The following is an 18,039-nucleotide window of genomic DNA, read 5'->3' as shown; positions in this document are numbered from 1 at the left end:
GGGTTGAACAAGCTTCTCTGCCTTCGAATGAATGATCTGTTCTAGCTTTAGTGACTCAACTCAGAGGCCGCAGAGACAGGGCAGCGTGTGTCTGTCAGGGGTGCAGGAGTCCCTTTTCCCTTGCTAAGCCATCCGCCCCCCACCAGAGAGCCTGCTAACTGCTTTCTTATCTCTCTCGCAAGCTTCTGACAGGGCACACATCCTCGGAACTAGCCAGGGAAGCAAATTGCCCCAATGCCTGAGAAGGGAGAGAATGGAGCAGGAAAGAGTCTTTGTTTCCTGGGAGTAGTTCATTCTAGGTAACCAAATACTGGCTTTCCGTTGCCAAAGCCCATCTGAGTGGAGGTCATGGAGTCTTCCTTCCTTGGCTGTCTTTCCCCCCACCTCAGTCTGGTGTCAGGGTTCCGATGGCACAGTCAGGCCTTTAGGGCTTTGTTCTTCCAGTCTAGCATGGCTGGTAGGATGGGACAAGCTCCGTCAAACTGCTTTTGCTGTTACTTTCATTTGCTTGAATTCTCCTCTCTTCCCAATAGTGCCCTAGACTGAAAGCTGCCCTGACCCATGAACGTCTGCATAGAATTGGTACAGATTGGCACTCGGCATTGCAGCCTGGTGACCACAGAGCACCCTAAAGCTGGATGTAGGGCAGGGGTAGGCAACCTGTGGCACGTGTGCCAAAGGCGGCATGCAAGCTGATTTTCAGTGGCACTCTCACTGCCCGGGTCCTGGCCACCAATCCAGGGAGCTCTGCATTTTAATTTAATTTGAAATTAAGTTTCTTAAACATTTTAAAAACCTTATTTACTTTACATACAACAATAGTTTAGTTATATATTATAGACTTATCAGGGCCGGCTCCAGGCACCAGCTTCTCAAGCAGGTGCTTGGGGCGGCCGCTCCGGAGAGGGGCGGCACGTCCAGGTATTCGGCGGCAATTCGGCGGACGGTCCCTCACTCCCGATCAGAGCGAAGGACCTCCCGCCGAATTGTCGCCGCAGATCGCGATCTTTTGGTTTTGATTTTGGTTTTGGCTGCTTGGGGCAGCCAAAACCCTGGAGCCGGCCCTGAGACTTATAGAAAGAGACCTTCTAAAAATGTTAAAATGTATTACTGGCACGCAAAACCTTAAATTAGAGTGAATAAATGAAGACTCGGCACACCACTTCTGAAAGGTTGCCGACCCCTGATGTAGGGCATCTGGAATGAGCACTGACCCAGTGGAAACTTCAGGAAGAGTTGGAAATGTTGGGATTTGGTCAAGGTGCCAGGCTTCTCCAAGCTAGCTGAAGGCCAATGACCGGTGACAGGCTTACCCCAGGTACAGGATGGAATCATAGGATGAGAACTCAATTCATGGGCAACATCTCCATAGCTGTCTAGACACCCCACCTCCCGCACTGCAGGGTCTGACACTCTTTAGTGGGTGGCATTGTGCCTCCCCCAGGGCTTGGTACCCATCCAAAGGACATGATTTAGTCTCTAACCTTGCTGGGCTTGGGACTGTCTGAGCTGGCCATGGTAAAGAAACACACTATCCCTCCTAGCAACAGGATATTGAACTGAGCATGCAAATGGCTGCCAGCCAACCTACACTGCAATCCATTTGCTCACTGAAGATGAGTGGACAGTGGAACTGACAAAAAGATTGTCCGGAGCTCTTACCAGGTGATTAAAACATCAGGGCAGGTCTTTCCAAATATCAGGGAAAGCCAAAAACTCAGTTTGGAAATAGAAACATTCCTCTCTGGAGCTGTGTAAGTGATCCTGCTTCTGTGGCCAGATAGGGAGCTCCATGCAAACCTCCAGGATATCCTGAGTGTATTATCCTATGAGAGTAACATGGAGAGCTGTCTGTTGGCATCCTGTGAGTCGGTCAGGTATTGACTCTTCCAGCAGGTACAGCCACAATGGGCACCCATGGTACTCTCAGGGTGTCTCCTCTACAGTGGCACAGCTACGGCACTACAGCCATGCCGCTGTAGCACGGAAGTGTAGACACTTCCCACAGTGATGGAAGGGGGTTCCATTGATGTCGGTGAGCCCCCTCTCTGAGAAGGCAGTAGCTAGGTCGACTGAAGAATTCTTCCACTGAGCTAGCTGCATCTATAGCCTGCTTTAGGTTGACCTAGCTACATCGCAGAGGGTGCAAAAATGTTCACAGCCCTGAGGGATGTAACTAGGTCAATCTAATTTTTAGGTGGAGACCCAAGCTTTAGATCTGTGCCTGGGGAATTACCTCCCCCCAAATTCCTAAACCGTTGAAGCCCTAGCCCTGTGTGATTGCATCTTCCCAGTACCTTAGCTAGCCAGGCAAACTGCAAACTCCAGAGGCAGTAGAGATGATGAGATGACCAATGGTGAATCTCCATGAAAAGTCTGTCATTTGACTCTCCATTCCTATGTGGAGAAATGAGGGAAGATTTGCAAGAAGATGGACTATTATTCGATCTGTTGCCAATCTGGAAATAGCTGTGAGGACGTTCCGTGGAGCAGTGTGACAGAGAGGGGCTATGCCATCGCACTGAAGTGTTGACTGAGCTGCCTAAGTTGAGACCTGAGGGGATGCAGATTTTTCACAAACAGTTTGTATATTTCCTCTTGCCTGGATTAGTAAAGGTGCATCTGTATCCCTGCTTCACCCTCACTGGATGCTAGTCGGGGAGAGAGACGTGGCCCTTAGCATGCATATTGTTTTGGAGAAGGCTTGTACCTTGGCATGACTATGCAGTGATTCCGGCCTGTTGGGGGTAGTGGTTTCTGGTGCTACAGCTCAAGTGGGACATTGAGGCTACGGGAGAGCCCCAGCTGGGCCTGCACAGAATTCACTTGGAAATAGCTACATTGTGCCCTCTTTGCCTTTGGGGATCTGGGATTAGCAGGGCAGTGGGTGAGTACAACTGGGTGACACTGGGTTTCTCTTGTTTGTTCTTTGTATTCCTCTAGCCCCTCGGAGCCCCAGTCATGGACCAGGGGCTCATTGTGCAAGGTGCTGTACAAACACAGAGCTGATCCCCGCCCCAGAGAGCTCTGCTATGGGTTATTTAGAGCTGTTGGGGGTGGGGAGAGAGGCTTGCCTTTGAGGTTGGGAGGGGAGGAAGAATTAACGATCTTCTAACTTTGCAGCCTGCTTCACCGTGCTGTGGAGAGCAGAATGAGCGATAGTGCTGCCCCTCAGCCGCTCTGCTGTACCTGCCTCTTGGCCTAAGTGCTGCCAGCAGGGCTCTGAAAGCAGCCCAGGAACCCCAGGAGTTAGGGCACAGCTCTCTCCTTCTCACCAGTGCTCCCTCCTGACAGCGCCTCACCTTTCACTCCTGCTCGCTCCTCCGATGGTGCAGATCGTGCCCCATTGCTAGGGACTGGTGTTGCCTGGATCTGCCTTATCCAGCTTTATAATTTCTGTGACATCCCCCTGCAGCCAGGCCATCTCCTTCTCCATTATTTCTGGCTGTGCGGGGTGAATGGGCTGTGGATTGGCAGGGCAAACAGGGCCGGTTTCAGACAGACGTTCTGGCAGTGGCAGATGGTTGGCTTTGGTTTTGTGCTGCGTTCCAGTTGCTGAACCAGATGAGGCCAGTCAAAGGCTTGGTTGAGCCGTGCTTCTGGGATTGGAAAGACAGAAGTGTTCACTAGTCTGAGAACATGTCTGTTGTGTTGCCTGGCTAGTGTGGAGTTTCTGAGATCCAGGGGAGAATGAAGCAGGTAAGCTGGCACATTGTCGCTCTGTGAGGATCCAGATGTTGGGGGGAGATGCTTGGCTACGACATCACCTAGGCTGTCACTAGTAGATTCAAAGGCCAGAAGGGACCACTGTGGTCATGTAGTCTGACCTCCCTGGATAGAACAGGCCACAGAACTTCTCCAAAATAATTCCTAGAGCAGGTCTTGTAGAAAAAAACCCAGTTTGATTTTCAGAATTGCCAGTGATAGAGACAGGTTCCAGAGTGGTAGCCGTGTGAGTCTGTATCAGCAAAAACAATGAGGAGTCCTTGTGGCTCCTTCGAGACTAACACATTTATTTGGGCATAAGCTTTCGTGGGCTAAAACCCACTTCATCAGATGCATGGAGTGGAAAATACAGTAGGTAGGTATAAGGAGAATCCACCATGACCCTAAGTTGATCCAATGGTTAATTACTCTGTTTAAAATGTTTTGCCTTATTTATACCAGTCTGAATTTTTTAGCTTCAAACGTCCAACGATTGGATCATGTTATATATCTTTCTCTGCTTGACTGAGAGCCTGTTATCAAATATTTGTTCCCCATGTAGGCACCTGTAGACTGTGATCAAGTCAGCCCTTTACCTTCTCTTTGTTAAAATAAATAGATTGAGTTCCTTGAGTCCATCACCATCAGGCAGGTTTTCTAATCCTTTAGTCATTCTCGTGGCTCTTCTCTGACCCCTGTCCAATTTATCAACATCCTTCTCAAATTGCAGACCCCAGAACTGGACATAGTGTTGCAGCAGTGGTTGCACCAGTGCCAAATGCCTAGGTAAAACAACCTCTCTGCTCTCATTCAAGATTCCCGTTTATGCATTCAAGGGTCACATTAGCTCTTTTGGCCACAGCGTCACATTGGGAGCTCATGTTCAGCTGATTGTCCACCACATCCCCCAAATCTTCGTCAGAGTCATCACTCCCTGGGATAGAGTCCCCCCACCGGCCTTCTTTGGTCCTAGATGTGTACATTGACATTTAGCCATATTAAAATGCATACTGTTTTCTTGTGCCCCGTTTACCAGATCGCTCTGAATCAGTGACCTGTCCTCTGCATTATTTCCACTCCCCCAATTTTTGTGTCATCTGCAAACTGGATCAGTGATGATTTTATGTTGTCTTCCAGATCATTGACAAACGTGTTCAATAGGAGCTGCTGCTTCTCAGACCAGTGGGAGAAAGGGTGTTCCCTAACTCTTGTGTTCTTCCCAGCCTGCTCTGCGCTGGGGCTGTGTCAACAGGCGCAGTCCACGAGAGGTAGCACTGATGGAAGCCCTAGTGGGGCCATGACTCAGGCATTCTTACAGCTGCTGGGTGGTTAATGCTGGTGGGCTTGTCAGCACTAGTGCTGTCACCAGTGTTAGTGCAATGGTGGGAGTTTAAGAAACATGCTAATGTTGGCACAACCTACAGGGCTTGTTTGTAAACGCGGTTACGCTCACTCCTGCCTCACACCCAGCCGAGTTCCAGGCACGTTAGAGTGTGTCCAGGAAGCCTGCTCGGGCACTAGCTAAGAGCATAGATTTAGCTAGTACTCTCTCTTTCCTTGTCTGCAAAAATCACCCTGTCTGCACCCAGCTGTGGAATGTCCTTGCACACCCAGGTGAAGACTTGCTGGCTGTGGAACTGGTTGCCAGAAGAGCTCAGACTGAGCCCAGGCTGGCCTGTGCGTAGCTCCAAGGTTAGACACGCGTTTCTGAGAGAGCCTGACCCCAGAAAAGAGCAATTCCAGCTCCCTCTCCTGCCCTAGAGAGAGAGAACCCCACTGCTCTTCTCGCCACTGGTCTAAAGGCTGCTCTGAACCCCTGGTGACAGGCACCTCGGGATATGGAGGGCATCATTTTGTGGTGTTTAAACATGGCCATAGCCAAGGAGTCAGCAGGATCCCTACCTCGTGATTAGGTCACTGTCCAGTGTGAATGGGACGCGTGCTTCATACACACTGTGTGGCCCCATCTAGATAGGGATTAATGCCACATTTGCCAGAGGAGTCTGACATGCTTTAAACCTCGCTCAGGCTAACTTGGTTTGAACATGGTTTGGCCCAGTTCACTCTGGCTGATCAAGCCATGTTTAAAACCCAGGTGGCCAAAACAGTCAGCCCTAGTGTGGCTGGGCCTGTTCCTGCTCCAGCTTGGCTCTGACCCCAGGCCCGGACTATGACTCACGCTTCTTGTGTCCATTTCCCCTTGGTGTCTCCCCTCACACGCAGGAATGTGAATCTGAGAGCAATGGCCCATTCCCTTCGTAAGTCTTTCTCCAGAGACGCCCTACCTCCTCCTTGCCTTTGGATTCTGATGTTTCATTGACAGACTTCCATGATCCCCCTGCATGTGACACAAGGCAGCGGCTCACTCTTGAGATTTCAGCTTATTGGTAGCTAACAGTGGGGGGAACAGTCACTGGACCAAACCGATCCCGCCACTCAGACTCAGCTCTCTAGCGATGATGGACTCCCCCTTGCTAATTGAGGCTTTGCGAGGCCAGCTGGCCAGCCCTTTGTAGACTTCTCAGAGTGTAGAGTAGCTGAAGGAGACTTGGCGTTTCTGCCTCCCAGTTATTTGCTCTGTAAAATGACCAAGTTGTAAAAGCTGATTGAAGGCGTCAGTGGGTGTGACACAATTAGCTTAGCTGAGGCAAAGCTGTGCGTACAGCAGCCTGGTCCAGCACTGACTGAAGAAGCTGCCCCACGACCAGCCCCACAGCTGACCCAGAGCAAGAGTCCGGTCAGTGTCTGCTGATGTCACCCTGTGAGTGCCAGGTATAGCACGGCACTTGCAGCTCGCAGGAGCGAGTCCCTTCCCTGCCTTGAGTCTCCTGTAGCACATGTGTGACCTTCCTGACTGCGTGTGCTTCAGCTGGCCTTCCTGTGCCCAGGGCTTTGAGCAGTGCTTCAGCCCCGAATCCTGTAGTAACAGTGTGAGATAGCTAATACTGCTCAGCACCTGTTAGTGCCTTTCCCTCCGACGTATTTCATCCACCCCACCCCAGGTCCGGCCTGGGGAAAAGGAGGCAAAGGCCACCGAGGGAGGTGGGGTTGGAGCAGGGATTACACCTGGGGAGCTCTGGTGCCCTGTCCTGTGGTCTTCTGTAAACGGTCACTGGAAGGCAAAAATAGCAGGGCTGGGCTGATAGCATTAAAACTGCAAAGGCGCTTTGAAAATGCACCAGCTGGTGCAATTAACGTGCATCCCACTGTGTCAGGCAGTGAGCATGTTAATGTATGTCCTGCTGTGTCTTTGTGAATGATTAGCATGTTAACATATGACCTGTGAATTAGCAGGCAGTTAGCCCTCCTCACTGTGGGTTAGCAGGCAGGCAGCGTGTTTGGGGGTGGGAGGGGGGTTTACTGGGTATCTGGCATGTTTGAGTTAGCATCGACCCAACCCACCCCCCAGCCCCAATGAAATCAGAAGGCCCATGATCCATGCAGCTACAGCACCTTACCTCCGAAGCCACCCCACGGCGATCCCCTCCTCAGACCTCCAGCTGCGTGTTCCCAGGAGATGCTGTGGGAATGAGGGGCACTGTCATCCCAGCATCACTCCTGTCTCTAGGGAACTGAGCCCAGGTCACAGTAGGGCACCAGACCACTTCACCAAAGCTTGGTTTCAGTTTTCCTTTTCAAGTGGCCGTGTGCGTGTCAAGCTGATTGTAGCGCTCAGTGACTACTTGAAGCCAGGGTTTTCGGTTCCTGCTGTCTCACTGCACAGCTTGTGGGGGAAGGGCACTCCTCTCCTTGGGCTCCGTCTGCTGCTGCACCTCAGCAAATCCACTCTCTAGTTTTGCATTTGAACTTTCGGTTCTTTCTGCAGCATCAGAGATGTACACCCCCACCCTCCCAGGCTGCATCATCTCTGCTCCTTCCCAGCTGAGCCTGCGTGAAGAGTAACTGATGGCCGCAGGTTCAGATGGGCTCGCTGGGTCTGCAGCCCAGTGGCCTGGAACATTCTTGGCATGCTGGGGCTGATACGGGTGCTTCCGTTTCCATCCTGAAACAGGAAGTTTCCAGTGCCCTGTGTAGCTGTGTGTCACGCAGGCTGCTGCTGTACAAAGCTAGATACCCTGGTGTGAGTCAGGGGCAGCCTGCTCAGACCATGTCAGAGAGGCCACCATTCCTGGGACCATCCTGAACTGGGGCCAGCCGAGCTCCAGGAAAGCCCAGCCCTGGGCTGCTGGGTGTTCACGTGATGGGGGTGCTGAGGTGATTTGCTTTTTTCTCTTTTATTGATGCAGCCTGGAAAACTGTGTTCATGAGGCAAGTTACTGGGGGATTATGTCACAGTCCGTCAGCTGGGCCCTTCTCCCTGAGCAGAGGAGCTGACTTAAAACACTTTCGGCCTGTGTTAGCCTGGCAGGAAATCATTTGCTTCCTAGTTGGATTTTTTTTCAGGGAGGGGTAAGAGGACATGCCTAGTTGCGCCCCCTCCCCCCCGCCCTGTGGGGTGGGGGAGGGCTTTTCTGCAACATCGCTGGTCACTCTCCAGGCTGAAGCTCCCCGGCTTCGTGGGGGATTTTGCAGTTTAATCCTGGCCCTTCCTGTTTACGCCCAGCCTCTTCTCCCTCAGGTGTATGAGGGCTGGTTAGGGGAAAGCATATCTCAAGGTAGGCTAGGAATGCGTCCCAGTGGCCACATTGCAGGAGCTGGGGCGGCACTGAGTCCTGTTGGTGTAGCTGCTGAATAAAGCCTCTGGGATCATAAACAAGGCAGAAGATGCAGGCACAATTGCCATTAATGTCGGAGGTGCCGCCCAAAAATCCCCTCAGGAATGGCTGCAGACCCGATGCCCAGCTGCTTAGCCAGCCTGGGCCCCTCACACCAATCCCAGCTCCTGCCCTGAGCTGTATTCCTGCCATCATCTGCTTGTGTGCTAGACCTTGAGTGACCAACTAGGGACTCCACCTCGTGCTGCTAGTGACCAGAGAGGTGTCCCCAGCAAGCTCTTTGCAGGCCTGTGAGTCCTTCCTCTGTGGGTGACACGGGGAGCCTCAATGGTTTGTGCCCCAGCAGCACCCACTCACCCAACCACGTCACTCCCACACACGCGTGCAAGCCCAGGCCCCACCACAGCCAAGTATTCGCCCAGCTGTGCTGAGCTGCTGGAGATGGGCATGCCTGGTTTCATTTACACAGCAACCTGGGCCCCATAGAACTGCTGACGTTAGAGCTGGAAAAGTCCTGTCACTGAAGCCATCTGCTCTGAGCCAAGGCAGGACTGGGCCAAGAGCCTAGGCACCAGGGACTTGGTGAGTCTAGTTTGCAGTGACCAAGCAAGGGGCTTTCCCATTTCCCCAACATCTCCACAGCCTGGTAGCTCTCATAGGTAGGAAGTTCCCTTGATATTCAGCCTAGCTGTATCGTTCTTTGTTCCTTCCAGCTTTGCTCCTCCACAGAACAATTCATTAGGGATGGCCGGTGGGGGCAGTGGTGTTGCCTCCAGGACATATTCCAGGGTGTCCAGTCTAGATTTAGGGGTGTTCCAAGCAGTGAAGTGCCCACTTTTCCCTTGGGAGACAAAACCCAGCCTAGATCATAAGAATGGCCATATTGGATCAGAGCAATAGTCCATCAAGACCAGTATCCTGTCTTCCATGCCAGTGCCAGAGGGAGTGAACAGAACAGGCAGTCATCTGAGTGATCCATCCCCTGTCGTCCACTCCCAGCTTCTTGCAAACAGAGGCTAGGGACACTCAGCATGGGGTTGCATTCCTTCCCATCCTGGCTAATAGCCACTGATGGACCTATCCTCCAGGAACTTACCTAATTATTTGTTGAAGGCTGTTATGGTTTTGGCCTTCACAACATCCTCTGGCAATGAGTTCCACAGGTTGACTGTGCATTGTGTGAATAAATACTTCCTTTTGTTTGTTTTAAACCTGCTGCCTATTGATTTCATAGGGTGACCCCTTGTTCTTATGTTATGTGGAGGAGTAAATAACACTTCCTGATTCACTTTCTCCACACCAGTCAAGATTTTATAGACCTCTATCATATCCCCCATTAGTCGTCTCTTTTCCAAGCTGAAAAGTCCAGTCTTTTTATTCTCTCCTGATATGGCAGCCGTTCCATACCCCAATCATATTTGTTGCCCTTATCTGAACCTTTTCCAATTCCAATCCATCTTTTTTGAGATGGGGCCACCAGATCTGCCCACAGTATTCAAGATGTGGGCGAACCATGGATTTATATAGAGGCAATATGATATTTTCTGTCTTATCTATCCCTTTCTTAATGATTCCCAACCTTCTGTTCACTTTTTTGACTGCCGCTGCACATTGAGTGGATGTTTTCAGAGAACTATCAGTGACTCCAAAATTTCCTTCTTGAGTGGTAATAGCTAATTTAGACCCCATTATTTTATACGTATAGTTCGGATTATGTTTTCCAACGTGCATCACTTTGCATTTATCAACACTGAATTTCATCTGCCATTTTATTGCCCGGTCACCCGGTTTTGTGAGATGCTTTTGTAACTCTTCACAGTCAGCTTTGGACTTAACTAACTTGAATAATTTTGTATCGTCTGCAAATTTTGTCATCTCACTGTTTACCCCTTTTTCCAGATCATTTATAAATATGTTGAATAGGACTGGTCCCAGTACAGACCCTTGGGGGACACCACTATTTACTTCTCTCCATTCTGAAAACTGATCATTTATTCCTACCCTTTGTTTCCTGTCTTTTAACCAGTTACTAATCCGTGAGAAAACCTTCCCTCCTATCCCATGACAGCTTACTTTGCTTAAGAGCCTTTAGTGAGGGACTTTGTCAAAAGCTTTCTGAAAATCTAAGTACACTCTATCCACTGGATCCCCTTGTGCTCATGTTTGTTGACCCCCTCAAACAATTCTAGTAGATTGGTGAGGGATGATTTCCCTTTACACAAACCATGTTGACTCTTCCCCAACAAATTGTGTTCATGTGTGTGTCTGGTAATTCTGTTCTTTACAATAGTTTCAACATTCCTGACAGTTTTCCTGATGTTCAGACAACATTTCCCTTCTCTTAGTTTGACACAATTCCCCCTTGTGCCACTCTCTTCTTCACTATCGGGTCCCCTTCTACCACAGATCATTCTTTAGCTAAACTGAAGACAGTTAGGCTCAGAGCCTCCAAGGTCTTTAGGTACCTAACTCCCACTGAAATCCGTGGGAATATCTCTGAGAATCTGGGGCTTTATCCTTTCCATTTTCCCTTCTGGCAGCCCACCACCACCACCAGCAGAGGCCTCTGCCCAGGGGAGTCAGGCAGGTTTCTTATGCCTGCCGGCTTGCGGCAATTAGCAATGTCTGTGTGATTGACTCGGAGGAGAGGGCGTCTGACTGATGGGCCCTTTAATTCTGGGCTGCTTCAGACACCGAGGAAAGCCCTGCTCTTGTTACATAAGGCTCCCTAGTTCATGCAGTAGCGGGGGCACAAGGTCAGGGGTCACAGCGGGGTCAGGTGGCTGACACACACTGTAACAACAAGGTGGTTAAAATTAGCCCACAGAGAGGAAACTGGCAGCATTGTGGAAGTGCAGAAGCTTCCTCTGCGCTGCAGCCTGGTGTGTGTGTGGGGGGGGGGCCACGCTGCGTGCCGCCTGCCAGCCCATTACTCACTGTCGCCTGGCCCCTTGTGCTACCTCAGCCCTGTTTCTGTATTTCTGCTCTCCACACTGCACGTCTTTGGGGTACGCAGTGTATCCCAGAGCAACATGGGATCCTGATGCACTGCACTGCTGCCCCATCTCTTCCCCATGCCCACACTGTGTGTTGAGCCTCCCAGTTGCTCTCCCATTGTGTGGGGTGCTGCCCATGCTTCCTGCTGTCTGATCCTTGTGCCCTCCCGGTGGGTGCTGGGCACTCAGGTTCACTGTGGTCGCACTGGAGAGAAATCAGCTAGAACCCATAAATGAGCTGCCTGGTTCTGGGGTCCAGGAGTGGGGAGCAGGCTGGGGCCTTCTGACTTGCGGAGCAGAATCTGGGCACTGCTTCCAGTGAAGCCAGAACCAAAGTCCATGTGAGACTGGTACAAAAAGAAGTCCAGTGAGCATGAGAGAGCAGGGCACAAGGGTAACTCGTTGCTGTGAGCTTGGCCATCACAGGTTTGTAGCACTTGGGGCCCCGGTTTGCAGTGGACAGGACAAACCGTCGCCAAGGGTTCAGCTGTCCCAGGCTGGTGTCCCGGGGAAAGCAGCAGGCAGAAAGGGTACAGGTGCAGGGGAAGGGATTCTGATCTGCCCATGGTCTGGGGCTTGGAGCCCAGGCAGAGGGTCTGGTGCAGGGCTGGGGGGCTTGTGGCAGCAGGGGAGAGCGTTCCAGGCTCTGGTGCTCTGGAAACTCCATCTGAGAGTCTCATACATTTGATAATTACCCACGCTATTGAATTGCATCCTGGCTAGCTCAGCCCTGACAGGCTCCCTGGTTATTTTGTGAGATGAGCTCATGGGCTGAGGCAGCAATGGAGTCCGGGAGGTGCGTGGCTTTTATAAAATGCCCCCACTTGCTGGGTCTCAGCACCTGTGTCCTTCCCCTGACAGCTGTCCACCTGACCCCTGCTCTTAAAGCGTTTGAACCCTCCTGCTTCCATCGTGGAGGCTGTCGGGGGCTCCTGTTGATTTAGCTGAAATGAAACAGCCAGGACAGTCCTCCTCATTCATCTCCCACTTGAGCAGGTTTCCAGCTCTTGGGTGGGAATTCTGCCTGGGGGTGGGAGGCCTTTCCTTCAGCTCTGACCCAGGAACGGGCTCCAGGGGAGAGACTGGGGAGGTGGCCCCTGTCTGCAGTGCACAAGCCATTCTGTGAGAGGTGTCGGTGCCTGTGCTCGCATTAGCCTGCCCCAGTTCTCCCTGCCCCTGGGCCACGAGCTCAAGGGCCAGACACTGGAGCTGGGCATCGAACCAAAGGGGGCTGAGGAACTGTCCTCTCCCAGGTGCTCACTTGGTCCTGCCATATGCATCGGCACTGCTCGCAGCAGCTGGGCCCCAGGCTCCGAGGTTTCCCTTTGGTCAGTGGCTGACCACCGCTGCTCTCTGCCTTCCCTGGGCACTGACTCTGTTTTCCTTTCTCTCCCTGACCCCCTTGTCCTCACCCTGTAGGTTATTGCAGCTGACTGCAAGAGGGTCACAGTTCTGAAGTATTTCCTGGAAGCCCTTTGTGGACAAGAAGAGCCTTTGCTGGCATTCAAGGGTGGAAAATATGTGTCAGTGGCACCCGTCCCAGACGCCATGGGAAAGGAAATGGGAAGCCAAGAGGGAAAACAACTGGAAGATCAGGTACCGTGCGGGAAGAGCGCGCCTCGGCGAAGGAAGGGTCACCCCTGTGGGGCCCAGCCCCTGCCGGCCCTGCAGCTCCCACTATTTATAGCCAGGGTGGCTGTGTGTGCATTCTGCACTGGGGCGGGGGAGGGGAATGGTCTCTCGAGTCTGCTTTGCTGGTGCCCCTTCCTGCCAGTCCCACCCATGTGCCTCTGTCTTGCTCACTGCTATGAGTTCCAGATGCTGCTGTTCCATCCGTAAAGGGGGAAGAGCTCTCCTAGTGTGCAGCGCGGGAGCCCGGCGAGGGGGTGTCAGGGTTCAGGCTCAGGATCAAGTTTACAGCCGTGGAGCTCAGGGCGGCAGAGGCCTGAACTCCAGCCTCCAGCACACGCACAGGAAGAGCTGACATTCGCACCCCCTCCCTCCCTGCCTCTCACATCCTGATGTGATTAAGGAATTCTCCTCTTGTTTTTCTGCCCTTGCTTGTTCCTGTAGCCCTCGCTTCACTCCAGGCTCAGTGTGTGTGTCCAGCGGCCCTGCCAGCCACGCTGCAGGTTGACACTTTCCTTGTGTTTAATCTTGCAGTTTGAAATGCCAGGGAAACAGTGGAGGCATTTGGAGCTGGGGGCTGGGTGGCCCTGGCTCTGCCCATCCTCCTCCATCGGGGGCTAGAAAGACACAGCAGGTTAGAGTAGGGAAAGCCCTGTATTGGCCGTGGCTGGGGTGGCCTGCCTTCGGAGAGTCCACTTAGCTAGTTCAGCTGTCCCCAGAGGAGGGCTGGGTGGAGCCCAGGCACCCAGCAAGAGAGTGCAGAGAGTGCCCTAGCTCCCTTCAGCCCGCCTGCGATCTCCACATGGCAGCTCTGGGCGGGGAATGACGACACTGAGACCCTGACCTGCAGGGACACCGACCAGGACTCCGGCTGTTGGGAAGGACAGTCAGAGAGCCCCTGTGATACACAGAGACGTGACTCCTTCTGCTCTGAGATAGAGACAGACCAGAGAGCGAGAATGACCCATCTGGAGTTTTGTGGCACAGTTCAGTGTCTGCCACTCGGGCACCCTCATTCCTCTCAGCAGAGATTTCCTGGCGGCAGCGCTAACCTTCTTCCATAACTGGGCTAAGGGGCAGAGAATGGCGCCCCACACCCTGTCATTCCCTGCCCCTCCGGGCTAACCAGGGAGGCCCTAGGCTTGCTTAGCTGTGGGAACCTCTCTGTGAACTCCTTACGTAACCCACGAGCTTCTGCATTTCAGTCCGAGCTGAGCCTCAAGCAGGTCAGCGTGACCATCCCCTGACCCTGGGTGAGCTTATTCCAAACCTGGAAACAACACTGCAGGCTGCACATCTGAACTGTGCCCCGCACTGGGGCAGTCGTCTCTCTACCTCTCGCTGTGGTCTGTGCTGTCCTGAGAGAAGGAAGTGAGTCTGAGGGCTCCGTCTTCCTCCTTCCCATGGCTACAGGGTCACTAGGAGGGAAGAGCTGCTCAATGTGTGGCCCTGCCTGGTCTCAGTAAAATTACTGAGTGTGAAACCAAGAAGCATGAGGTGCCCAGTGCATATGTGAGTAGCCCCTGTGCTCCCTGAAAGCCTCTCCGAGTTCTTCGAGCTGTGCTGAGGCTGGGGCGCCCAGAGATTTAGTACGTTCTCTCCCAAGCTGTCAGCCTTCGCCTCTCTTGCCGGGTGCAGGGCTTGGTTGAGACTTGAAAGCCTCACCGCCTGGTCTGGGAACTGGTGCGCTGTGTGTGGCCGTGGGAATGTCTGAGCAGGCCCAGTCCTGGAAAGACAATCTGAGCAAACCAAACTGACCCCCAAACACATGCCATGTGGCATAAAGAGCAGGGGCTAACTTCCAGCACAGGGGCTTCCACAGGAACCGGAACCCAAAGACTCATAGACTTTAAGGCCAGAAGGGACCACCATGATCATCTGGTCTGTCCTCCTGTACATCACAGGCCACAGAGCCTCATCCACCCCCTCCTGTAACAGACCCCTGCTCTCTGGCTGAGTTACTAACGTCCTCCAATCGCCATTTGAAGATTCAAGTTACAAAGAATCCACCATTTACACTAGTTTAAACCTGCAAGTGCCCCATGCCGCAGAGGAAGGTGAGGGGAGTGTCAGGGTTTATAGCCATGCAGCTCAGTGTGGCAGCGGAACTGCCATTTCCTCCTCAGCTCCTCACACAGTAGTCCTGAGGCCCTTCCAAGGGGATTTCTTGAAACAAGACAAGAAGCCCCCAATATGAGCCCTTCCCACCCAATTCCCTCAGGCAACTGCACATCCTTACTGGCCTGGACCAGCATACACAGCCTGCTGCAGTCACCAAGGGTATCAACCACCATCCAGGAGCTAGTCAGAAATGTAAATGAGTCAACTTATTAACCAGGAATGTGCACGTGCAAAACCCAGAGGATGCTGTACACCCTGCCTTGAAACCATGATGAGGCCAGAGGCCGAGTCCAATACAGAGTGTTTCTAGAAGGGTTCCACAGGGATCTCTTCTTGACCCAAAGCTATTCAGTCGTTGTCAATGGTGTGGAAGAAAATATAAAATCCCTGGGGGTGAAGTTTGGAGCTGAGGTCCAGACTGGTGCCGTGGTGGATAATGGTGGGATAGGGCAGTTCTCGAGAGCAGTGTGGATCACCAGGGAAGCTGGGCGCCCTTGGCCAACCTGCATTTTAATGCAGCCAAAGGCTCCAGCTAGGAGCCAGGAATGCAGCTCTAACTTACGGGTGGGGGCTGTGTTTTGGAAAGTGGGGGCTCTGCTAGGGCCGTGGGGTCATGGTGAAAACCGGCTGAAGCGATGGGCTGGCTAAGAGGGCGAATGCAGCCCTTGGCTGTGGAGCAGGAGGAGGGAGGTGTCCCCACTGCATCCGGCCTGTGGGAGACCGTTACGGGAGTGGTGCTCAGTGCTGGTGTCCACACTTCAGAAAGGACGTGGGCCAGCTGGAAGGGCTCAGAAATGAGCTGCAGTGATTCGAGGTCTGGAAAACCTGCCTTCCGGTGAAGGGAGAGATGCTCAGCCAGTGCTAGCCAAGAGAAGAGGAAGAGGTGACTTGATCACGGTCTGTAAATACCCACCTGGAGGAAGATCTGTGAGCGGAGAGGGCTCCTCAGTCCAGCAGACAAAGGCAGAACGAGACCCAGGGGCTGGGAACTGAAACCAAAGTCAGACTGGGAATGAGGTGCCAGTGTTTCAGAGTGAGGGTAACAGCTCACCGAGGGATGGGTGGATTCTCCACACTTGGAGTGTTTAAATCCAGATTGGACTTCCCTTTCCCAAAGATCTGCTGTGGTGCAGGCAGAAAGGACGGGTGTGATGCATGGAGCGCTGGGGACAGGTCTCTGGCCTGAGTTACACAGGAGGGCAGACCAGACAATCTAATGGTCCCTCTGGCCTTGGAATCCAGGAATCTAAGTTTCCTTCTCTAGTTGCAGAAGGCTCAGTTTGTGTTTCCAGCCTTTATTGAGTTTTTACTTGTGTTATGGTAGTACTGAGAGGTCTCAGCTGCAGGTGGGGCCCATTGGTAGACACATGATAGGACACAGTCTCTGCCCCAGAGAGATTACAGTCTAAATAGACAAGGCAGAGGAAGGGTGGGCGAAAGGCAGCTGCATTCTCCCCATTCGCAGAGGTTAAATAACTTGTCCAGGGTCACACCAGGAGTCTGACAGAGCGTGGAATTGAATGCAGACCGGTGCTTTAACCACCACACTTACTCTAAGCCTCAGCTCTGGATTTCCTGGCCTTTCTGGTGTCACTCAGCCCCGTTGTGTTAACTACCGGTAGATGCGGAGGAGGGTCATTTCCCTTGGGAGTGTCAGAGCGGCTGGGGGCTTTGTGTGCTGGGGAGGGGCATTCAGTGTTGCTGACTCTCACCTATAATCAATTCTCCTGTTCTGGTTTGTCTGGATTTCCTGTAAGAAGGAGGATGACTTGAGGATTGAGGCGTTTGAAGATGATTCTGAGGCTGACGTCAGTGGAGAAGAGTTTGACATCAGGGAACTCAGAGCCAGGAAGCAAGCGCTGGCCAGGAAAGTAGCTGAGCAGCAGCGTCGTCGGGACAAGATTCAGGTAGGGCCGCCTTGGCGAGCGAACCAGCGCGCCTGGGACAGTGGGAGCGTCGCTGGGCGGTCGGATTCAGCTGTTCTCCCTGCTGTGTCAGGGAGCCATTGGGGAGTCTCGCAGAAGCCTGAGCTTTCCTTCCGGGTCACATGGGAGAGAGTGGAAAAGCCTCCATTGGCTTCAGAAGAAAGGGGCCAGGCCAAGGTGAATGCAAACCTGTCAGAAACCCGGGAGCAGCCAGGGCAAGCTAGGCCAGGTGGCACTGTGCGGGGTCAGGGATCTGCACAGCCAGGCCTCGCGATGTGCCTCTGCATTTCCACCCTGGGGGGGTCTCCGCAGTCAATTCAAGAGCCCCCATAGGGAGATGCTGCCCCATGGCTGTAACCAAAGCATCACTATGGCAACACCAGCAGCCAGCTAGAGGTTCTCTTACTCTAGCCCCATTGAGTTCCTAGAGCTTTCCCCAGTGGTATCTTGTGAACTAAGCTGGCTGGATTTGGAGCCGGGCCCTGGTTGTGAGCACACTGGCCCTTTAAGAGCAAGCCCACGTGCATGGCTATTGGCCACTTTGCTTTCTCTGGCCCCTCTTTCTCCTCCACCCTCGCAGCCCAGATGAGGATTTCTCAGCAGAGGAAAATTCTCCCTGGTTCCCCCTCCCCCTCACCTCCGCCCTCTCTAATGCCCAGGGCCCTTCACTTCCATAATTCTTCATTTTCCAGCCTTGAACGTAAGCCAGACACATCTGTCTGGCCAGATGCGTGAACTCTGCAGTCTGTGCCGAGGTGGTTGTAAAACAGGGCCGCTGAAGGCCCTACTGGGAGAGCGCACACATGTGTACCCTCCAGCTATTGGCTGGGGGCCCAGAACCACTGCACTGCACTTCCAAACCCACCCCAACCTTTCTGGATGTTTCCCCTTTTTTACAAATCCCTCTTGAGGTGCAGGTTGGAATTGTGCAAGGAGGGAGGGGCTGCCCTGCATTAACCAGCCCATTGCTGCTGGCAGGGATCTGCT

The 18,039-nt window shown here is 52.8% G+C and overlaps 1 protein-coding gene across 3 annotated transcripts in view; it reads left to right on the top strand.

Annotated features, from left to right (window-relative positions):
* SMG6 (SMG6 nonsense mediated mRNA decay factor) overlaps positions 1-18,039 on the top strand; it is a 154,097-nt gene that overhangs the window by 119,960 nt on the left and 16,098 nt on the right. For 2 of the 3 annotated variants that reach the window (XM_054008185.1, XM_054008183.1), the window contains exons 14-15: positions 12,797-12,973; positions 16,885-17,034. In XM_054008185.1, the coding sequence (XP_053864160.1) occupies positions 12,797-12,973; positions 16,885-17,034 (327 nt within the window). The remainder of the gene's footprint in view (positions 1-12,796; positions 12,974-16,884; positions 17,035-18,039) is intronic. The other variant, XM_054008184.1, reaches the window with a different exon arrangement.

This window comes from Malaclemys terrapin, chromosome 18 (genome assembly GCF_027887155.1).
Source record: "Malaclemys terrapin pileata isolate rMalTer1 chromosome 18, rMalTer1.hap1, whole genome shotgun sequence".
Taxonomy (NCBI): Eukaryota; Metazoa; Chordata; order Testudines; family Emydidae; genus Malaclemys; species Malaclemys terrapin.
The sequence above is the reverse complement of the archived record's forward strand: the minus strand, read 5'-3'. Positions and strand labels throughout refer to the sequence as shown.